Consider the following 24800-nt stretch of genomic DNA (forward strand, 5'->3'; position numbering starts at 1 on the left):
GCAGGTTGGTGGTAGCTATGTTAGGGTGCGGGGTCCCATGGGGTAGGGCCCGGGCGAGAGTGGAGATCAGTTGATCCGTTGATATTTTGCTCCGGAGTGTGTTGTTGGCGTTGATGTGGATTTTGAAGTGGAGGTGCTCTGCGGAGTTGATGGTGTCATGGGAGTTGGTGGAGACTCTTATGGTGTTTTTGTGGACCAAGGCGATTCCTCCTCCTCGTCTGTTGATTCGGTCTCTTCTGGTGATCTTGTAGGTTTCTTCGTATGGCTATGGCTATGTCTGGTTCTGAGGCCGAATTCATCCAGGTTTCGGTGAGGAATGCGACGTCGGGCGAGTATGTGGTCAGGAGGTCCCAGAGTTCAATTGCATGTTTGTGGACAGAGCAGGTGTTAAGTAGGATGCATCTTTGGCGGTTGTCTGTTTTGATTTGGAGTTTGGAGGTTAGGTTGCAGGTGAAATTGCAGGCTTTGCAGGAGAAGGGTCCTTTGGTGTGTGTTGGTGTGGACTGGAAGCAGATGGAGGAGCGTCCTGGATTAAGGGCATGGAGTTCGTTGGCAGTGTAAAGGGGTTTGGTGGCGGGGGAGGCGTGTTGGCCAGGGGGTCTGGCGCTGGGCGCGGTCTTGGCGTGGACGGGCGCAGACGGGCTTGCCTTGGTGTGCCTTCGGTGCGGCAGCGGCGCGTCCGTGCTGCGTCCGGCATAAGAGGGGAGGTGGGAGGGAGTGGCAGCTGGGAGGAGGGAGGGAAACCTCCAATGGGAGTGCATGGGGGGGGGCAGCAGGAGTCAGGAGCGGGAAGAGCTCCGAGGAGGAGGGAGGGGGGCGGGGCCTTCCGGGAGAGGAGAAGCCAAGAAGCCCAGACAAGCCCAAACAAGCCCAGACAAGCCCAAAACAATGGCAGCACTTACCGGTGCAGTGGTGAGGAGGAAGCGACCTGCCTGCAAGGATGCAGGGTCAGAGGTTGCTTCCAACCTCATGCTGCAGCCGGCATAAGAGGGGAGGTGGGAGGGAGTGGCAGCTGTGAGGAGGGAGGGAAACCTCCAATGGGAGTGCAGGGGATGGGGGCAGCAGGAGTCAGGAGCGGGAAGAGCTCTGAGGAGGAGGGAGGGGGGAGGGGCCTTCCAGGAGAGGAGAATCCAAGAAGCCCAAACAAGCCCAAACAAGCCCAAACAAGCCCAGCCAAGCCCAAACAAGCCCAAAACAATGGCAGCACTTATCGGAGCAGTGGTGAGGAGGAAACGACCTGCCTGCAAGGATGCAGGGTCAGAGGTCGCTTCTAACCTCGTGCTGCGGCAGGCATAACTGGGGAGGTGGGAGGGAGTGGCAGCTGGGAGGACGGAGGGAAACCTCCAATGGGAGTTCGGGGGCAGGGGCAGCAGGAGTCAGGAGCGGGAAGAGCTCCGAGGAGGAGGGAGGGGGGCGGGCCTTCCGGGAGAGGAGAAGCCAAGAAGCCCAAACAAGCTCAGACAAGCCCAAACAAGCCCAAAACAATGGCAGCACTTACCGGAGCAGTGGTGAGGAGGAAGCGACCTGCCTGCAAGGATGCAGGGTCAGAGGTCGCTCTTGTATTGTTAGAGTGCTCATGTGCACTGCAATATTGAATACATTGCCATATGCTATTTGCACTGGATGTGAATACCATATTTGGTGTGATTATCTCAGGTACAATACTGGTTATAATGTGAGATCTTGTTCTTGCATCAGAAAGTATACCGGATATACTCCTGAGTCTCTCTCATGTAGTTGAACTTTTTCTCTTGCATCCTTTTCTAACAAATTTTGCACCTCTTGCTGTAAAATGTATGGTTTTGTATTCTTCACTTTTTGACTGTTGGTGATTTCTGCAGGACGTCTATGCAATAGCTGTGCCTGATTAAGTTTAGCACCTATGTCTTCATTACAGACTCCCAGGTGCTGGGAAGTTTAGTATTCTGCCCCTTACTGGTGCGAGTTGAGGAGGCTGCTTCATAAAGTCATTTTTAACTTTGCGGCAGACCATCTGGAAGTGTGATCTCCAGTTTTTTATATTGCATGAAAAGTGGCTTTTCCTTCACTGGATTGCTACCACTGTGAAGGCTCAGTAAAAGTCACAACTGTGGTTTGTCTATGTAACTGGTATGAGCAAGGCTGTGTACCTTGTATTCTTTCATCTGAGGAACCTCCTTTTTCATGTGCCTCTCATTGTCTGTATTGCCTCTAAACCCTTTGCTGATACATTTGTCATTTTCGGAGAATGATCAACTCCTAGTCCACACAAATGGCTGCCAGTAAAATGCATAGCTATTATATTCAATTGTTTAAACCCTGATATGCTTAACTAGGGATGTCTATGTAGTACAGTTCTTGTAGAAAGCTCTCAACTTGCAGTGTCGGCACAATAAAAAGCTGCTTTACGCATGAGTTGGCTATTGCTTTTATTTTTAATGAGGTTTTCAATCCTGACTTTGAGTGCCATCTTTGTCTTCTTCCCAAGTCACAGTGCAGAGATCATATATCCCCTTGCTGCTTTTCCTTTCAAGGCCAAATGCCTCTCTTTCCATTTCAAGTTTGATTGTCTTCCAAAGTCGAGCCATGGCCCTTAGGTAAATTCTTCCCTGTGGCTTTTTCTTTGGACTCGGTAGTACAGAATTTACTGACAACCGCCTCAACTGACTGTTTTTTGGCATTGAAGGTTTGTTCTTATGCGGCCCCTTTGGTTCACTCCAACTTTATACTTTAACAAGGACAGCTTTTGTTCAATGGTTCTGAACATCTTTTGTTATGAGGCTCTGGAAAATTAGGGTCCTACTTTATTGAGTGAGTTGATCCATGACCCTCAATACTCCACGAAGAAACCCCCTTGAGATCAAAATCTTCCTCTTTTCTCCATGAGTCCCATCTATAGCTTTCTCCTCTGAAAACTCAATTTCCTCCTTCAATAGAGCATTCTTCTCACATCTATTAAGTTCTAAATACCCCGATGTGTCTGCTGTGCATCAGTATGCCAGAAATATTTTATTCCTGTGTACAAGGGCTTTGGTGAAAAGAGAATAAGCATAACAGTTTTCTAACTTATAGTCACTTGGGAGACAAAAAATGTACACTGGTTGTCTATTGTTAAGGGAGATCTTTCAGTGGCAATAATTACAAAACTTTGAGATTGAGCTCGTACGACAAAACATGGAAGAGTCTCCGGGACATCACCTTTAATATAGGACATTCTCTAACCACTTCGAAGAGTCATTGAAAAAAACAGATTCCTTAATCCAGCGCCTAACCCCAATCACCCCTCTTCTGACTTTTTTTTGCTGTGATTCTTTATGTTCATGTTGATGACTTCTGAGGAACTGTCAACACATGATGTTTAAACCCAATAGTAGAAAAAATGAATCTAACAAGGAGGTTACATTAGTGGACACAGTGGGTTTATGGCCGACGTCACAGTGAGTTATACGGACTCCACCTAAGTTGACATCCAGCAGATAAAAGTTTATACATGAACAATTCTGAACCCAGACACTATATGGTAGAATAATTCATACCATGTGACTCCAGAAGAGTTTTACCATGCCAAATTAGGAATTTTCCTTCATCCAAAGTGCTGGCTGATGTTTCATTTCAGTGACAACCACTCAGGATGTTGAGGGAGGCAGGTAACACAATTAACAAGTGTTACAAGCTAGGATGTGAGTTGCAGCGGGTAGAACATAATCACTTATGGCTGGCTGATGGTGACAATGTAATGTGTAGATCCATGTGTATGTCAATATTTAATTAAAAAAGATTAAATCCAGCCCAAAACCATCTTCAATAACACCCATCATGTCAGAAAAGAAAGAAATTTGCTGCAGTTTCCTAAAGAACCTCATACATCACTTCTCTTTTACACTATTGGTCTACTCTCATTTTTCTCCTCCCCATATTTCTGCTTTTCGGGACTCTTCCTACACCACAGATGGCTGTTTTTCCTCACCTTTTCCTTTTACTCACTCCTCCACCTTTGCCTGTACCATTGTTCTCAATCTGGTACACATACCCTTTAATGTCTACCCCACATATAACCCTGCACCTCTCCAACATCATTACTCTAGTACCCTTAGTACAGAGTATTTCTATTTCACTGTACATGAACCCATGCCGATACTATCATAATCTATCAACTACCTATGCATTTTCAATGCTACACCTATTTACACCTAAGCACATTTACTACTGTCCTTACCATAGTTGCTCTAGCCCATCCTTTCAACTCTTTTACTACTTTCACCTTAGTGTCTCTACCCAGTCTAATCCTAATGCCCTTACCTTGGCCATAATACCTCAATTCCTGCCTATACCCTATTACCATTTCACTTAGCTGTATCCTTTATCATCATGCCTACCTATCTGCTAGTATCATTATCACTGTCTAGAACCTATTCTACAGGTCACTACATGCTGCTATCTCTACTCCTAGCTGAAGTATTGAAGCGACCGGCCTGCTTTTAACACTCTAATTTTTTTTAAGTAAATGCTTTGGACCCCCAGGACACTTAGTCAAGAGCATTAAGGGGGCGACGAGAGGTAGGGGCTGGGACAGACAGTAGCTCACCTCGCGTTGGACCACCAGCTTGATCCCAAGATCCAACTACAAGCTTTTTAACTGCAGCAACTTTAATATAACCTATTGGATCAGGAATTACCGTGGCTGCTGGCACCAGACTTGTCCTCCATGGATCCTCGTTAAAGGATTTAAAGCATACTCATTTCAATTACAAGGCCTCGAAAGAGTCCTGTATTGTTATTTTTCGTCACTACCTCTCCGAGTCAGGAGTGGGTAATTTGCATGCCTGCTGCATTCATTGGATGTGGTAGCCATTTCTCAGGCTCGCTCTCCGGAATCAAACCCTGATTCCCGGTTACTCATGGTCACCATGGTAAGCACAGCAAGTACCATCAAAAGTTTTGATAAGGCAGACATCTGAATGCATTGTCGCTGTCACGGAGACGTGTGATCGGCCCGAGGTCATCTAGAGTCACAAAGCGGGTGGACGGGCCTGGATTGGTATTGATCTGATAAATGCATGCATCCCGGAAGGTCAGTGCTCATCGGTATGTTTTAGCTCTAGAATTACCAAAGTTATCCAACTAACAGATGGAGCGATCAAAGGAACCATAACTGATTTAATGAGCCATTCGCAGTTTCACTGTACCGGCCATGTGTACTTACATGTGCATGGCTTAATCTTTGAGACAAGCATATGCTACTGGCAGGATCAACCAGGTATCTCTACTCTTACATATGAATTTATACATTTACCGGGTCTATACCCTAGTACCTCCACCCCCATGTGTCATATCACCCAAACCACTGTCTTTTCCCTAATACCCTTATTTCTACATATTACTTTTTACCACTAGCCACACCTTATGCTGTAGTAATTTTACAACAGCAGTTTCCCTACCCATACCCTAAAATTTTCTTCATTTCCATTAATCTGATACCTTTTTCTGCTTACGTGTTTTTCTTATTTTCTTGTTGCATTCATCCTCCATTGCCAATGTACTTTTTTTGGTCCTTTTGTAAAATATTTTCACCAACCTGGGGTTAATCGGAAATGTGGTATGGCCAGTTGAAAGGAGGGTTAGGGCGCAACAAAGATAAAAGGCATTTAGCAAATAGCATGCTATTCAAAACACCAACAAATGATTGGGTGTGGCACAGAAGATTGTAATAAATTGAGTTCCCTTGATAGCAGAAGATACCACTGAACTACATTTAGTAACACAGAAAAAAGTGCTTACGATACTTACTCCAGAAGTGGTGCTCCATATAATACAATAATACTATGAAACAGTAAGCAGGATATAACAAAGTATGCACAGGATTTCAGGAATCTGGATACCTAAGTCATAAACAGAAAAAGCTATGAAGACCAATTCAATTTAAAAGCAACAACATTTTATAACAAATAAAATCAACAAATAAAATATTTAATGATAGACATGCACCTATTTAGATAGTCTGAAAGGAAAGTATGATGGTATTGTTCCTGTTAGTAATTTGACATTCCTGCTTTATACCAGCGGGTCTGTACCTAAAAGCTTGTGATGGGAACATGCCCTACCAGGTCTTGTCATTTCCTCTGACAGGAGATCTTGTGAAGTACTACTAAAACAGTCAATTCATCAACAATCTTGTAGAAAGCACAAAGAAACAGCTGTTCGTATGTTTAAATTATTTTATTTTTTTCATTAATTTACAACAAACCACTCAACGACTTATGTCCTTAATTGACATGCTGAGCCATAATAAATGTATGATAGCCGAGTGTACCCCACAGAGATAAATATAAATTTCTCAATCCAAAAGTCACAATATGTTTATCTATAGGAAAGCTACCCCCAATTGTAGCAAAACATTATTTCATTTTGAGAAGCTGTCCATTCAACTGATTAATTGCTGCCTTTTCTGCTTTCACTGGTACACCAAATATTGCAAATCCAGTCTTGTTGGTCAATCCAGTTTTGTTTGACATTTGTTTCATGTTTGCTTCCTATCATCATATTCTCTTAGTCTGTGTCCTTTTATTGCTCCCACTTCATGGAATGCTGATCAGGAGATGCAAGGTAATTCTACTCTGAGTTTTCATTTTTTTTTTTAAACGGCTGATGTTTGCTGTACCATAGCTTTGTTGGGTCTATATAAGGGTCGATGCAACATTTTTAGGTTACATACAAAGACATGACACGCTACACTATTACTAAACAGGCAGGAACAAATCTGCCTAGACTGGAGCTTAACTTGTCTTTGATACCAATCTTTAACACTTCCTTGAATCATCAAACTGTGCTACCTCAACATATGAACCTGAAAGAAGCTTGCATCCAAGAATATTGCTTGGGTTTGGGATACTTTTCGATCAGTGACCGTAGACAGTCTCAGAGCAACCACACTGTGCCCTATTGTAATGCCTGCCATCTACAAATGTGGGCACAATCCTGGGTAGGAAGAAAACTCTTGAAATAAAAACTGACTTTAGCATAAGTTTTTTTTATCCATAAACCATGCACCATCATCAATGATCTACTTAGTAGTTTCGTAAAGGCCTCTGTAACCCATATGGGCATCTTGGCACAGAGGTTGCTGAGACCATACCTAGTATCTATGTAGGCAAGTCTTCAGTTTTTTCCTGAAGGTAAAATCATTTTCAGTGAGACACAGACTGAGGAAGTGCATTCCACAGCCTGGCACAGCATATGAAAATGCATGACAACACAGTATTGGTTTAGAAATGTTTGGAACACTGACTACTGGGCGTAACTTGTGATAAGAATTATAAGGAGTAATTATCCTGTGCATGAACTTGTGGCTTTTATCATACATAGCCTTGTGACAGATGAAGAGGCATTTGAATGTAACTTTTTGATCAGTGGGGTTGCGGCTGTCTCAAGTTGTCCGAGATAGGTGTCCACCAGATAGCCCTAAGATAAGCGCTGAAGCCAAACTTTACCAACGAACTGCTGGGCCATCTCAAATTATATATTGTTTTGCAGATGAGTGTACCAGAATGAACAGCAGTGTAATTTTAGTTATGGTACAAAGATGAATTTGGAAAGGAAGGGGTGTATATTCTGGTATGAATACCTGCTACGGTTTTAATGGCAATGTCATTCTATAACTTATTAAATGTGTAGGCATTTTTTGCAAAGACAAAAAACAGCGAGAAATAAAGCAATGTAAAATAAAAATGATGCATAAGCTACTACTATTACTAACATGTAATATACAATACAGTATTCAATGCAAGTGAATAAAGTAATTACAATAAAATGGGTCAATAATAAATGGGCTTATGAATGAATGGAAAGTAGTGACAAAAAATAGATATCAATATTTTCAATTAAAGTCAGCTAATACAATAGAACCCAGTTTTGGGCTGGGCTACTTTAATGTGGCAATAATTTAAGGAAACATCTTCTTGTTTCCTCTCTGAATTCATAGCGATCTTATTTCCCATTTTCAAATCTATTTCTGCCATCAGAAATGTAGGGAAATAAAAAGGAGGAGTGTGGTTAGGATGAGGAGGAATAGTGATAAGGTTGGTCTTTTGCTCTTAGAGAACAAAGACGGAGACAGATAACAGATGCCCATTGCTACTCTATGCTACTTTTGTCTGTGGGAATGGATAAATACTTCTCTAACACATGTTGGTGGAGAGAGGTAATTATTTAAAGAAGCAGCTAACTTAATTTAACAACTGCGGAAATATATCTTCAGCGGTGTATTTTTCAGAAGACTTAGGGGGTGATTCTGACCCCGGCGGTACAAGACCGCCGGGGCCAGGGTCGGCGGGAGCACCGCCGACAGGCCGGCGGTGCCCCGCAGGGCATTCTGACCGCGGCGGTTCGGCCGCGGTCAGAAGAGGCAAACCGGCGGTCTCCTGCCGGTTTACCGCTGCCCTTAGAATCCCCCATGGCGGCGCAGCTTGCTGCGCCGCCATGGGGGATTCTGACACCCCCTACCGCCATCCTGTTCCTGGCGGTTCGCCCGCCAGGAACAGGATGGCGGTAGGGGGTGCCGCGGGGCCCATTGGGGCCCCTGCCGTGCCCATGCCAATGGCATGGGCACGGCAGGGGCCCCCGTAAGAGGGCCCCGCAAAGTATTTCAGTGTCTGCTAAGCAGACACTGAAATACGCGACGGGTGCAACTGCACCCGTCGCACCCCTGCAACTCCGCCGGCTCAATTCTGAGCCGGCGTCCTCGTTGCAGGGGCATTACCTCTGGGCCGGCGGGCGCTCTTTTGGAGAGCGCCCGCCGGCCCAGAGGAAATGTCTAAATGGCCGCCGCGGTCGCGGTGCGGTCATTCAGCGGCGGTACCTTGGCGGACGGCCTCCGCCGTCCGCCAGGGTCATAATCAGGCCCTTAGTGCAATATGACATTTTAAACAGTTCACACTGCTAACATTTTAGTATGAAAGTAGTTCTCCAGACGGAACAAGGAAATTTGCAAAAAAAAAAAAAAACAATGGACAAATGAATGACTGGAGCATCTGTAATGCACAGTGTATGCCTATGGACTTCTTGATGCTAGAACTGTAATCAACTGCAGAGATTGTGGGGGACTAGGAAAATCACTAGGTTTACAGAATAGATAAGTCTTGTGGACTTTCTGAAACGCATGATGATTCCTTGGGAGGTGAAGATTCAGCAGTAATTTGCTACAATGCAAAAGGCATGTCCTCTATGCTGAGTCCACCTGAAATTCGAAACTTGGAGTTGGCATCAAAGGTCTAGATCACAATACATGTTCAGGAGCGTATCTAACCAGTTTATCCTGAAAAATGTTTGGTCTTATAACATACAGGGTTCTAGCTGCATAACAAACGACATTAAACTGGATTTGCTGTGCCACAGGGAGCCAGTGGAGATGTTGATGGGGTTCAGAGATCCTATAATGCATCACTGACCAACTGGTCAGTCATCTTGAATTTTGGAGACAAAGTATGCCAAGAGGTCACTGGCATCAGGGGCCTGGCAACTATGTGCCCCAGATAAATGTGAAAATGTTCAAATACAAAACAAAACTAATCGCTAAAATATTCTACTACTTGTTCTCAGTAGGAAAGTTGCTGGGACTGCACAGGTAAGAGAACACCTTTCATGTACATTACTGTACAACGAATAGCTATTTTCTGCTAGCCAATGGATTCCAGAACTCATAGTTCTTCCACTGACACATTGTGATGTTCTTGTATAATGAGCAAGCAGTCACCTTGAGATGCAGTCCAGTAAGAAACTGAACAAAGGTATTCTATGTTCAAAGCATGGTGTTCACCAATTGCCACAGCTGGTCCATAATATGATTGATAACCCACTTCATAACTCAACAAGCATTAGAAGAGCGAAGTGATGTTCAGAGGAAGATGGTGGTGTCTTCCTGAAGCATCATGGTGGCTCCACTTAAAGTTGTGGTTTGAAGACCTCCCCAACCACATGACACAACCCAGCTGCTTAACAGGGGTGCGTGCGACAGTAAACCAGACCACTTCACTGTGTAAAGACCAGGAAAGCTTCAAGAAGGCCCGGTGTGAGGTCGAGGCTGAGCTGAAACGACCAGACATGATCAGGGGCCCTAGACCTTTGAATTGCCTATCACAAGAGCTGCCCCTACTATGAAGGGCAGGGCAGTGAGAGGAGTGGCAGCTGGTAAGTGTTAGCAGAAGCTCCAGGACCAGGGAGCAAAGATCATTGCCCACAGATGGCTAATTATCTCTATAACATTGTAGCAGCAATCTTGGGTTGGGCTCCCTCTTCCTGGAACAGGCTCTGATTTGGGGCAGATGCTGGAAGAAGTCCCTTCATGGCAATTAGCCACATTGGGAGGTGCTGGTGCCTGACAGGCCCCACAGGGCTTTTTGTTTATTATTCTGACCCCACATCTCTACTGGGGCTATTATCTAGCTTTGGCAGAGACTTTGCAATCTGTTAGCAGACAAGCTGCTGCATATGGGAAATATCGGGACAAACTGCACAACACCTGCATGAGAGCGGCTGACCCTTGGATTTTGCACTAGTCCTACCCATACTGATAAGATACACCCTGCCAGAACTGGGACTTTATTAAGCATCATGCAGACCGCTTATGGTAGGTGGTGATTTTACCTCAACGTTGAATGACTGGTGTGGCAATAACTGCTGGAATGCCTTCAGATCCTTACCTGCTGGTTACATACACCGGATCATGAATTGACACTTTTTAACTCAATGATTCAGAAGCTGTGGAAGTGATTAGTGAATTGTACAAAACCCAAGATATAGCCATGCCTGCTGCTAAAGTGGAATAAATTACTCTGGGTTTTATGTCCCAATTTCAAAATGTGCCAGACAGTTTTTATTCACAGAAACTGGGAAGAGGAAAGCTGCCTAGCCTCTCAAAGAAATGGAAGAAATGGCATAATATGCAGTACTTGAGACAATCATGAAATAACTGATGGTGTTGAGGAAGTATGTTTCATCGACTGAAGATAACACCTAGAAATGGTCCTCTGAAATCCTTTCCTTATAGCTGAATTTACCACATTCAACTCGAGATTGCTGGTGATGGAAGATAGACACACAGAAGTGGAACAGAAACTAGTGAGTGCAATTGATTACAGGATCAATGGTCCATGAAGGTGAAACTTAAAGAACTGGAGGACAGGAACACACAAGAAGTAACCTTAGATTCTGTGGTATTCCTGAAACACTGGAAAAGGAAAGCATAATGGCCTTTATGCATCAATCCATCTGAGAACTTAGAAAACTAGACTCTAATACCCCTTTAGAGGTACAGACAGCCCAAAGGATTAAGATCCGTAATAACAATCAGAGAGATACTCTTAGGCAAGTGATTGTGTGCTTCCAACGTCATCAGCAGGAATGAGAAATATTTCTGGCAGCTAAACCTCAGGGCTCTTTCATGTATGAAGAACACAAAACACGTCACTCAGGACTTCTCAGACAAAACCAAGTTGAAGAGGAAAAGATTCCTAGCCTTGCGACATTGGTGAAGAAACTGGAAATTAGATATGGTCATCATCAACATTAAAGTTGCATAGGGAGGTCCATGTTCTTTTGACAAACATTGTGACTTGTGGCCATGGTGGGATACTATTTATTAAATGCTGTTATATTGGGACTGCCACTGAGGGACAGAGCTAACACCCTGGGGCAGAGCCAACACCCTGGGTCACCACCAACTCACTTGACTAGAGTACTAGTACCCAAATATACGCCAGGACAGTTGCTTTTGGCATTACAGCGGTTACATATATTACTGCCCTCCTTTACTATCTATGTGTAATTAAGATCAGCGTGAAACCTCCTGGAGCTCCGCTGTCAGATCCAGTACACCCATTTTTCCCACACTGAAATTGTTTTCCTTCTTTGCTTCACATACTGTGCGTCTCCATAGTTAGGTTCTGACAAACATACCAAAGGGAATTCTCCTACCCGTACAGGCCTTATCAATTCTGAATACTCCCAGATTAGCATGACCAAACTACGTGATTTTGTGATAATAACAGTTCATGTACGTGGACTCACACACTATGTTAAAAGGACAAAGATACTATCATGTATTAATTACTTACACTCAGACATTCTCTACCACAGGAGACACATCTGGCTCCACAGTGTGTGAGAAACCCGGGGGACATCTGGTTGGAGAGAATGCCACACATGTAAAGGCTCCTTGACAGAAGAAAGGGTCTCCTCCTCCAAGCTCCACTGTAGAAGTGGAGCTGCTCTTCTAATTAGAAGGGGGATGCAGGCATGGACAGACCCCGCAACTGTTTATTTGGGCCTCCATTTAGGAACAATTGCTGGTGCTAGGTTTGACATATGCTCCAGTTAAAGTCAAACGATTTTTTTAAGGAAACTGATAGGATCCTTACTCCTTTGTCTTGTGCTAAAGTCCGCATCGGTGGGGACTGGTACTTACTACATGAACCCACTAGTAGATACATCTGACCATATAACAGTACAATGTACTGGAGACAGACACTTACTGAGAAATTTTATGGGCGATCATTCCCTCTCGAACCCCCGGCGATTAATGAATATACTGGACAGGGACAATCCCTTTATCTCATATACACGTGGTACGAGCACTCACATTGATTACTTTCTGATGATGCATCCTTTGTTGAGTCATTTAACCAACACTTACATTGCCCTGAACTGTACTAGGGATTATGACGCAATATGAATCCATCCTCATTTCCCTAGGCATTATCAAGCCTCACTTAAATTAGTGGCCACATTATGCAAGACTGTCAGCAGCGATGACCCAAGTGCACCAGACAGGGTGCCAGCAGTAATGCAAAAAAAGTTTTTTCTCTTTAGAATACCTGTACACTGATAATACATATTGGCCCTATTTGCAAATCCCCTGGCACCAAGGTTATTTTAACAGTAATAAGCCTCCTCAGCGTCACTTATTTATCACTCAAATATCAAGATATTTCGGAAATTCAAACATTTTTCTCCAAACATAACAGTTCTGAAAATACATACATTTTCGACTCAAATACACTTTTCAATTTTGGTATACATATGTTAATCCAACCAACCATAAACCTCTAATTTAGGAGGCTGGGCTGCACATATGAGAGCTACTTACAGGTAGCTAGAGAGCTACTTGTTGGAGAAGGGGTGTGTGTGTACACACATATACATATATCGATATAGATATATGCTTCTAGAGTGGAAAAATCCCTTTTCTGCCTAAAACATCACCACTATGAATTGGAGGGTGAGGAATGGGGCGGCCTGTTGGTCCTACAGGCACAGCAGGTAGAGGTCATTTATTTATACTTGCCCAGTGGTCAAAAACAATGAAGGGCTGATAATCACACATACATTAGACATATTATCAGCCTTCCATTCCTTCAATAAGGCTGTTCCTTCAATTAGACCCTTTACTCAGTCAAATGACAGGGAACCCTATTAGCTGAGGAGCAATTTCTTTCAGAATTGCATTTTTCCAATCTGTCCCCTGAAATGGCCCAGCAGTTGGAAGGGAACATCACAGGAGAGGAAATCAGGCAAGTGGTGGATGACGTCCCACTTGCATGAGGTCTCCACTTGCAAAGTGCTCGGGTAGATTGCTACTTGGCCGAAGTCTATGAAATCATAAAACAGCAAATAGTTCCCCTCTGGTGCAAAGTGTTTAAGGAATGTAAAACAAGACATGCCTGAGCCAGAGGTGAATAAAGCTATATATTTTCATGATTCTCAAGGTGGAGAGGTATCCTTTGGACCGTGCGAGTTACAGGTCCAGCTCACTCATTAATGTTGATGTTAAGTTACTGGTCAAAGTACTATCCTGAAAGTTGCTTTACCATCTTTGTACACCTGGACCAGGCAGGATGTGTCCCACAGCGCTCTTCTGCAGCTCATCTGTGATCTCTAATATGTTATTTTGCAGATGTGAGAAGACATGGGTGACAACGTAATGATCTCACTGGACACAGAAAGTGCATTTGATCACGTAGATTGGGGATACCTGTTTCCGGTCCTAGCACACACAGGAATAAAGACACAATGTTTGCAGACGGTGAAATGGCTTTAATCAAACACCACAGCAGTAGTGACACGCAATAGCTACACTCCCTAGCCTTTTGACCTTTTGAAATTAGCAGGCACAGACAACAAGGTTGTCCTCTGTCTCCACTGTTTCTTTTGGTCATTGATCCTCTGGGCGTGATAATTAGACAAGATAAAGGCATGAAGGGGATTGTTACCCTGGCTTAAGAGCACAGTCTTTTTGTACGCAGATGACATCTTGGTGACGTTATTGGACCATACAAACTCAATTACAAATTTTATGACTCATCTTATGGTTGGGTCAAATCTCTGGATACCTTATCAACTGGGAAAGTCCTTTTTCAATGGAAAATGTTTACATTTAAATTTATCTGAATACTTCTAAAAAGAGCCCTTTAAACAATGATAGAAGACATGCTACATCCTCTGATAGAATTAAAAACAAGACTTGTCAAGATGGTCAGCTCTTGACCTGTCAATGTGGGGGGGAGACCTCAAGTGGTAAAAATGAAATTGGCGCCCTGGCTTGATTATGTTTTTTCAATGCAGTCCTTAGCATTCCAAAAAAATGTTAGAGGAGTTCTCCATAATTGTGAAGATACTGGTCTGGGGTGGGTAGAAACCGCAACTGAAAATTGAAAATCTCTGCAGCCACAGTCCACGGACGTTTGAAACAGCCACACTTGGAGATGAATTGGTCCTCCTTTCAACTGTCACAAATTTGTTTCTTTATGCATGACATTTTGGAGAAGTCAAAAGACACTTATGTGGAGAGGGGAGGGGGCTTAATTCACCTCACACAAAAGATGCCTTGTAAATAATCACCATGTGTTGCACGCTATGTTGTATGTTTGGCAGAAAGCACATGCACTAATAGGAGAAGATAGTAAGATACATGTAGGAGCACCAATTTGGGGCAATGGAGAGATACGAAATGGGTGAGAAAGATGGTATGGTGCAAATGTGCTAGAAGGGGTGTTAACGACCATAGATCAACTTCTCAAAGAAGGCAAACTAAAAGTATTTGCAGAAGCCTGTCAGCCTGAATCTTTTACTGTTTTGGTACTACAGACATTTACTGCACTGTCTGAGCACTTTGATGGGGCCTCAACAGACTACTCTCCAAGAATCAAGGCTTCTGAAGTACTTACAGACCTGGGGAATTTACAAAATGATAGTATCAGAGCTCTGTGGGATTATGGCAGGCAGGAAATTCCCACATCCAGTAGCACAACATCTCAAAGAGTGATGGGTAGGTAGGCAGCAAGTAGCATATACCTACGAGGACTGGAAGGAGCTCTTGTTGACACATTATAAACATCTGCAGCAAGCTTTGCCCAGGATCTGACTGCTAGGGGGCTGCCAAAAGTTAAATTCTGATATAGTGCACATAGTGAGAGAGTACCAACGATGACTAGGCTACTGGGAAGGGATTTGGAGGAAGGTGAACAATATAGTGGATATGTCAGGAAAGATATCTTCTTACTATGGTGACAATCAGTATGATACATTTGACGTAATTCATATCCTTTGTCAACATAATAAGACATGTCAACAGCTGCTAATTAAAAACAAGAAAAAGTAGGGTGATGGGTTCTGACCAATAGCATCTACCAAGAAAGCCTGATGCCTATTTTCCCACACCATGGCAGTCTGCACAGACATGAACTGTGCAGCACAAGCTAGCAACTGTGCTCTTCAATCCTGTTCCCATGTGTATGCATGCAAACGTTTGCCGTGCAACACGGGAAAAGGCTGGCTGATACATGCAATGTGTAAAAATAAAAAAAGTTCGGAGGAGGCACAAGATGGACAAATTGGGCTGCAAACAAAAAGGGCAAAAAAAAAGCTAAATGAAGTTTCATTGACAGTTAACATTTTTGGAAATGAGACAGAATTATGATAGTGTTTTTAAAGAGGTGCACAGAATGTTTTTTAGGTGGAGTTATCCTTTTAATATTTTAATTCCACGCTGTGTGAAAAATATTTTTAAATGCAGAGAAATCCCACCCTCTACAAATGTTGGAACGTTTGGGTAACATTTACATTCTTGCTTGAGCATTTTGTCTTCAGTAAATTAAAGTGTCCAGTGTTAAAAGCCAATGGGAATGTTTGTCAATAAAAAACAAGTTAAAACTATGTTGGAATTTCCCAGCATTCCTTTTAGCCACCCAATGCTCGTCGCCACAAACATCCATGCTCCCGCCCCAACCCCATACTTACTTATAGATTTTCTGCAGTGCTGTCACTGGGAGAGTCCAGGAAATTACAAACACAAAGTATTTTGTGAATCTGTCTCTGTGAAGGCAACAGTGTGGTCACTATAGTAGAAACAAAACAAATAAGATGAAAACCTACCTTATGGTAAAAATAATTTCTTTTGGGGGAGAGGGCGGTTTTCAACAACACATATAAAACAGAATTAACTGCCGCCACAGATACGGAGCAAATCCACAGCCAGGCGAGATGTGTCCCCAAGACTGAGAAGTTGTCCAAGAAGAGGGATGGGATAAATGTCGATAACATGATAGCCAATATAAAGAACGCATGGGCCGACCCCATTCTTCTCACTTCAATGTCCTCCATAATGCCTGTGCTCAAAAGCTCTCCTCCTGAAAAGTAAATGTTAATGTGTTATTTAAAGAAAAAAACATTGCTTTTGGCAAAAGATGCTCGGTTTGAGCAACAGCAGTACTTTAAAGATAATGAGACACTATTAACATAGAGGTGAAGGTAACAGGGTAAAATCTGACAAATCATGCTGTAGATTTAGTTCAGTTAAAATGCATCTGTTTCAAAGACAACCGTTAAGGCTCACCTCCTAACCATACACCCAACCAGTCAGAGAGAGAGAGAGATAAGCAGCACATCACATACAGCTAAAACAAGCCCAACCTGTGCCCTGTGTCAATGCTTGTTATCATCGATTTTTATTCAGTATCAGAAAATGAGCGAAAGGTTTAATTCCTCCCTTCACATCACTTTCCTCTGCAATTTCTCTAGTTACATATGCCCTTTTTTCATCATACCGTTTCCTTGGTACGGTACGTCGACCAGCCTACCTCAATGACAGACTCTCCTACGCTCCCACCAGACAACTCCGCTCAGCCGACCAGGCCCTCGCCAATGTTCCCCGCATCCAGAAAACCACAGCAGGAGGAAGATCCTTCTCCCACATCGATGCCAAGACCTGGAACACCCTCCCCATCCACCTCAGGCAATTCCCCACCCTGTCACCGTTCAGGAAGGACCTTGAGATCTGGCTCTTCGACTGATCCTCAGCACCCCCATTTCTCCTCAGCACACCTTGAGACCCTCGCGGGTGAGAAGCCACACTTTACAAATCCCTGACTGATTGATTGGTGAAGTCCCTCCATCTTGAATACATCTCTTTCCTCTCCATCGCTGACTTTTTACTCTCTCCGTACATGTACTTCTGTTCATGTCTTCCAATACACTATACCCTTATAATCTTCCATTGACACACACACACGCTGTATTTTCCTTTGGCACTGCCAATATGTCACACCCTTTTCCACAGAAAAGTAATAATAACTGGCACATATGTAACCATGGCTCAGTGTACTTTGCAGAGGCTCCAAGGACTGTGTGAGCACATCATCTGAAAACCTTTATGACACTGTGACAGGCACTGTGAAAAACCATACTGCTCTTAGCATCAACTCTCTAGAGCTACCAATCATACCCTTCATCGCCACACATTCATACTCTCAACTCACCCAACATCTGCAATCTTTAAGGCTGCAACTTGCATGAAAAACAGAACTAAAGAAATATATCTGGGAAAATTAAATAGTCATGGGAAATACAGACATGCAACATAAATTAAAGCGTGTGAAATGTAACAGACTGTATCATTGACTTGGATTACAATAAGGGTTCATGACCACATCTTCTAGAAAGTTTTACTTCTAAAGTTAAAGACGTAAATGTAGGGTGTGAAAGGGACACCTTTAAATTTCTGTTTTAATTACTAATGTTGCTGAGTACTGGCAGGACAAGCCCCATTTAAGAGGCCTGATTACACTCCAAGTAGCACTCTATAAGATCGGGTTAGTCTGAATCAATTTTAGGGAGTAGTTCAATAGGAAAGTTAGAGTAAAACTATCGGACTATATTTCTAAACATGCAGCAACATCATCGTTATATTATCTATAGACTGTGAGGGTCATTCTGACCCTGGCGGCCGGTGGCCGCCAGGGCCACCGACCACGGGAGCACCGCCGACAGGCTGGCGGTGCTCCAATGAGCATTCTGACCGCGGCGGTTCAGCCGCGGTCAGAAGCGGAAAGTCAGCGGTCTCCCGCTGACTTTCCGCTGCTCATTGGAGTCCTCCATGGCTGCGGAGCGCGCTCCGCAGCCATGAGGATTCTGACCCCCCCTACCTCCATCCAGTTCATGGCGGGAAAGCTGCCAATGGCATGGGCACGGCAGGGGCCCCCGTAAGAGGGCCCCAAAATGTATTTCACTGTCTGCCTTGCAGACAGTGAAATACGCGACGGGTGCAGTAGCACCCGTCGCACCTTCCCACTCCGCCGGCTCGATTACGAGCCGGCATCCTCGTGGGAAGGTCGTTTTCCCCTGGGCTGGCGGGCGGTTTAACTGGAACCGCCCGCCAGCCCAGGGGAAAACTCGTAATACCCGCCGCGGTCTTTTGACCGCGGCGCGGTAATTTGGAGGGCGGGATCCTGGCGGGCGGCCTCCGCCGCCCGCCAGGGTCATAATGAGGCCCTGTGTGTTTAGTTATTGTCGAGGCAAAGAAAAAAGCAAATATTGCGGCCTTGGTTTAGGCATCAGCATGTGCACTGTGGGATAGGTCTATTGAAGGACAGGCATAACTTAAGAAACAAATAATGGGAATATTTCAACTATAAATTTGACAAACTGACTCGGTAAAACCTCAAGTGAGAACACTTTCAAAACCTCAAGTGAGAATGCTTTACTTCCGGGATACTGAACTACTGTGTTAAAAAATCGAATGAAGCAAAGCAAAGTAAACAAAAACATGCAAAGCCAGTGCAGCAGGCACAGCAGCACGGCCACAGAATCACTCCTTTTCTGCGACTGTGTCTACGGTTACGCTTCTGAATTACACACGCTTCAACTGGTAATGCTAAGAAAGACCCCTCAACTCAACTGATCGCCAAGTGAAGTGAGGCCCAGTCACTCACTGAAGCACGAGACGAGTTACAGTAAGTGAAGGCTCTGCCCTTGGTGAGCCTCACCTTCTGTTCTGTCAAGCCAGCCCTTCTCTACTGAAAGAGCCGTTCTGAACAGGAACTGTCAGGCAAAGATAGTTTCACTTAAGAGTTCACAACATTGTTCTTTAAAATGCCCAACTCGAGTAACTCAATTCCTTGTCATTAAACGTAATTACTGTAGTTGCAATTATAATACCAGACACTGTCAGCTACTTAGCACACATACATTTGCCGAGCAATGGGCACCCACCAGGGCGGTCTGCTCATTTATCTCACGGGGAATTTCCCTATGGGAGGAAGGGCGCCGGTAGAGCCATTGGAGGCTGGTTTTGCATGCCCATGGCGGCAGATGGCGCCACTCCCACTTTTTTCGGCTCCTTGGGGTTTATTGCAGCAGGCACATAAGTATACAGAAATAGAGAGACAGGAGCGAGGGAAAGGCAGTGGAAGACCTAGAACAGAAGAGAGACATAAAATGGACGGATGGAAAGAGAAAGGGGGATGGGAGTATACGGGTCTGGTTTAAACATTTTTTGCCAGGGTTGTTTTTGGTTCCCAGTACGGTGCTGGAAGTCCTACCAAGTAAGTAACTGTTTTTAAATAGGCCTTATAACACACATGAGAAAATCACAACTCTTAAAACTAGCATACTCTCCACACGGACCTCGACTCTCCAGCAAAACGGATGGAAACGTCTCAAAAGCCATAACCAGGACTACTGACAGGCGCTCCGATTTCATACTCATGGCACACTGTGAGCTCCAAACATGTGAGAGAGCGTAGCTTATATAATCCTTATAGGCCTTAAATTAGCATGAGCCGAAGTTTAGCTGCTTGGCTCTCATATTAAATGTATTTTCCCATTTTGCAGTATGCTGACTTACAAAAGGACACAACCTTATTATTTTTTCTTCTTCAAACTGAAAGACGAATGTAACCATGTTAGTTCTTGTTTGCAGAATAAATGTTAAAAACAAAATGAAACAGTGTAGATTAATGTAATGTACAAGGTCATTCAAACCTGTGAAGACAATGGAGCTACTGACCAAAAGATGTGCAAAGAATTACAGAAAGATGAAATCATACCGGACGTGCCACCTCTGAAGACGTCAATTATGGAGACCAATCAAAGACTTGTAAAATAATATGGGGTGAAGAGTTAGGTGACCTAATGTATTTTCTGATAGGTTAAAGATAGTGGGGTATAACAAATGTCCAATAGAATTTTGGGGGAATGTACAATGGAAAAGGGATAAAAACCCATGACACAAGGAGTCAGGGAATTAGGTAGGGAATACTATTGATTTTATCCAGAAACTTTGTCACTCTGTTTGGTGACTTGTTGGTTTACTTAAAACCATCCTCCTCCTTAGACTTGTCCATATTACACTTTACCTCTTTATGAGGGAAGTGCCCTTTGCCCCGGAGCTGAGTTCTGACTGATGCCGATTTGACTGATGTCCTGAAGACGAAGACTGAACCTGTGCGCTGACCTAAAATTGGAGGGTAATTATGACAATGCAATTGTGATTTGTCTGTTTGCTTTTCCTTTCTAGGTACCAACTGCTTATTTTTGATAGAGACCATAGTTAGATGTTTTCCAAATTGGTGTTCTAAATCGTTTTGCATGACGCCCAACATGCTAATGCTAATCAGTGATTAGGACAGGTGTTCACTAAAATGATGCAAATAGACAAACGACGAGACCATGCTTTGTTGAACTGACGCGTTATTGACACTCTTCTAAATTTGATCTATGTTCACGCCGTGTTATGTTCTGATGTTTGTGATTCTCGCTTTAATGAAATCTTACCAAAGTTGCCATATCGTGACTATGCTATTATGTTTCCTGGTGTTGAGATTAAGGCATCTGCTTTTAGATTGTAATTAATAGGGAATAAAACATATAAAATTCTACTAAACCGGTGTGGTTATTCATGGCTGCAAGTTCATGGTAGAATCTGGAATTGATTAATGACTTTGACTAAAGTGAAGAGTATTGTTGTGATAAATATTGATGACATTATTGACGTATTGATTGATATATTGATTAGCTATCTCGTCCTAAGGTGTCTCTCAACTGGGTCAAAAGATTCATTGGCCTAAAACGAGTCCTGATGTGTAATAAATTATCATAAAGGGACGCGTTATCAGTTCTGGTAGCAGAGCGACGGTTTGGCCCTTTGGGGCCCTAGGACGGAGAATTATTGTTTAGACTGTTTTTCTGAGACAATGCAAATTGGAGGTATGATGTGTTTCTAAATTAACCATGACTTTCCCGGGATCTCGGAGCCTGCCTAAGTGAGTTGGGAATGTTCTCGACGTCATAGCATGCGTGCTGTAGAATTTGCGCTTGCTCAGCTTATGCATCTTGCAGGTGATTTGTGAGGTTTGTGTGTATCTAGGCCAGGTAAATGTTGTTTTTGTAGGAGTGGACGTTCTCTGCAGTATGAGAGTAGGGAAGTCGGCGTACTTCATATGAGTGTGGCGCTTTGTGCTCAAAATTATCCACGTGGTTGGTTGTTCATGTACGGACCCGTCGTGGTCTAAGACTCCGGAGTATATTTACAAGTGTAGGAGACACTTGGGTTTAAGCTGTAATTTGTGCGGTTTAAAATAGGTCAATTGGGCGTGGTTGACAAGTCGAGTTTGAGTCAAAATTGTATGCGTGAAACCTTCGATGGAGATTTGGCAAGTTCTAAAGTGCACTAGAACAAACCATTGACAAGTCGAGAGTAGGATTTGCGGGTGCGTGAACTGAGAAGGAGAGAGTAGCGGCCAAGGCTTAAAGTGAAATCTCTGTAAAATTCGGAATCGAATGTGTTACCCTTCCTGTAGTAAACCGGCAAATTTGTGTTGTTGTTGTTAAGGTGCTCGCATTAATTTTTGCTTTAGTTTGGTGTGAATCCAGTGAGGGGCGGATGAGCCGCAAGACTTTGTCAGCTGCAGTGTGTGAGTGTGACGTCAGTGGTGCCTCGCTGAGATAGGTCAGTTGTCGAGAGGGGTCGCGCACGGATTGGCCGCCGTACGTGAGAGGCAATAGGTTGAGAAGGTGGGTGAAGAGTGTCCTGGGAATTAAAGTCACTTCTTGATTAAATACACACAAAAGCAAGACGTAAAGATGAATTTTGTTAAAGCTTTTAAGAGTGCTCTGAAAGGAGACACATACATTATGGCGAGTGAAGGGGAGCCTACACCGCCTGAGGGAACTCCAGCTTACATTGTCATGGAGGAAAAAGGGTGTCTCGCCTTGTTTATGGATGAAACAGTGGCGTAAACTGACAGAAAAAGAGGGATGTTTGGCGTTCCCAGAACACGGGACGTTCAATACGAGAGTTCTAGAGAATTTAAGGTGGATGTTAAGCGTACAGAAGCCACCTCGGAGGCCAGCTCAATATGAGGCTTTAGCAATTTGGGATTTAATGGCTATTAAACAGACAAGAAAAATTCCAAAGAAGAATAAAAAGGGCAGAAAAGACTTTAGCGGAAGCTAGATGGGATAATGAGAGCAAAATGTGGAGACGGGGAATAGTTGATGGATTAAAATTGTTCTTGGCAATAACACAGGGAGATGAGGCACAGGGAAAGAAAGCCACATGTAAAACAGACAAGGACTCTAGGAAGCCTAAAGAAACTAAGAGATCTTGGGAAGAAGAAGATGATTCAGATAACGAAGAATTTCTAAATCAGATATTACATGATCGCCCACTACCTTATGCTGTAAGCGACAATGTCCCGAGCACTAGTGCGGGTCCTGGGAACCAGACGCGGGAGAAGGGAGTTACTGATACAGTACAGACTAGTGATACGGGTTCGATACAGAATGGTGTCAGTGTACCCACTGCGCCAGACATGCAGATACAGTTGCAACCTCCACTGCAGATACAGAGAATCTATCCAGACGTCCCAGTACTAGAGACTACTACAAACCTGATAGTGCTGCCAGACCCGATATATACAAAATCAAGGTTAGTGCAGATTGAGTCAACTCCGCAATTGCTGTTCCAGCCGCAGCCACAACTGATACCGGGATATAATCCAGCAGCAGGACCTCCATTAATACCTGCCCCGGCTTCACTGGATCAGACCTTTGGAGTCGCTGCTCCACGAGGCTTGGGACCAGGTCAGACACTAGCTGCCATATCATTGCCAATTACTGTTGGTCCACCGGTGCCATTATATGCACAAGGTAAGCCTGGTATGTGTGATCAGGGAGTAATGACCCAAGATGTAATAAGAGGAGGGTCCATAGGAACACCCCAGTTAATGGCCCCAGGAGAACAAGCGGTTGAAAAACCGAGGTCTTTGTAAGACCTTAGCCCAGTTGAAACACCATTGGAGGCAATGAGACAGGCAGGGCTAGGTGTGCTAACCCCACAAACAATAAGTACGAATGCTTAACAGTCGCCAATGATGCATGCAGGGAACATTTCACTGCAAGGTTTTACGGTACAACAGTTGAATGAGTGGTTAGAGAATACCTATGCTTCACAAAAGACTACAGTAACTGCAGTGGAACCGGAAAGATTGGGGAGAGATGAGTACCTGAACTTTGTGAGACTTGGTGTGGAAGCTGCTGAACTAGTGGACGGAACAATGGGGGTAAACAGATTAGAGTCATACACAGAAGCAGAATTGAGATATCTGTGCCCTAAGATTACTAAAGAAGTAGGTAAGGTACATCAGAAATTAGCGAACCTGGCAGACAAATACAATATTGATATTGAGAATACTAAACATTTAAAAAGAAGTTACAGGTTAGACTTTGATTCAAAAGACTTCGAGCATATGAGGTCTGCCGGAATGAAAGCGCATTTAAAGGAAATACTGCAAAGTGCCCAAATCTGGGGAGCGGTAGAAAAGTGGGAAGGCAGATGGGCAAAGAAAAGAGATAAGGAGAAAAGTGACAGTCCGGGATCGAGTAAAGCTAAAACTTCACCAGATACGGAATCAGTAAAGATGCTACCAATGAGAAAAACAGCTGGTGGGGTTCTAATTCATGTACCGAGGTCCAGGGGAGACATCTTATCCTTCACAAACGATTATCCCAGGTTAAGGGAGAAGCCGATAGAATGGTATCAACAAACAGATAGGTTTGTGAAGCTTCCGAAGTGTCTCTGGGAAGACTTGAATACCTTGTTTGAGATCATTTTTCCGCCCGACTTTGGCTTGAGTGCAAAAGAGGGGTAGACTGGCTGACACAGGAGCCGGCAAGGGATAAGGTGACTGGAGCACCGTCTGAGGAAGTGATGAAGTATTATCACAAGGTGATTGAGTTTTTGAAGCAGAAAGTGTCGCCGAAAGTGACTGATTGGCAGAAAATCGACCGGACCTCACAGGAGGTTAAGGAATCAATACATGCTTACTATGAGAGGTTGTTGAAGGCATTCAAACATTACAGTGGTACTGAGACCATTGAGCCGAAAGACATGAACCATCTCGTGTTCAGATTTGTTGAAGGACTGAGACCAGAGGTTAGCCAGATGATTAAGAATCATTTGATCTGTTGGCAAGCGAGGCCGATTGATGAGGTGT

The 24800-nt window shown here is 43.8% G+C and overlaps 1 protein-coding gene across 2 annotated transcripts in view; it reads right to left on the bottom strand.

Annotated features, from left to right (window-relative positions):
- The window catches only part of PIGF (phosphatidylinositol glycan anchor biosynthesis class F), a 125116-nt gene that overhangs the window by 77839 nt on the left and 22477 nt on the right, over window positions 1-24800 (bottom strand). For both annotated transcript variants that reach the window (XM_069234019.1, XM_069234020.1), the window contains exons 2-3: window positions 16402-16655; window positions 5767-5858 (exon numbers count right to left, since the gene is read on the bottom strand). In XM_069234019.1, coding sequence (XP_069090120.1) covers window positions 5767-5858; window positions 16402-16655 — 346 coding nt within the window. The remainder of the gene's footprint in view (window positions 1-5766; window positions 5859-16401; window positions 16656-24800) is intronic.

Source organism: Pleurodeles waltl, chromosome 5 (genome assembly GCF_031143425.1).
Source record: "Pleurodeles waltl isolate 20211129_DDA chromosome 5, aPleWal1.hap1.20221129, whole genome shotgun sequence".
NCBI classification, from domain to species: Eukaryota; Metazoa; Chordata; class Amphibia; order Caudata; family Salamandridae; genus Pleurodeles; species Pleurodeles waltl.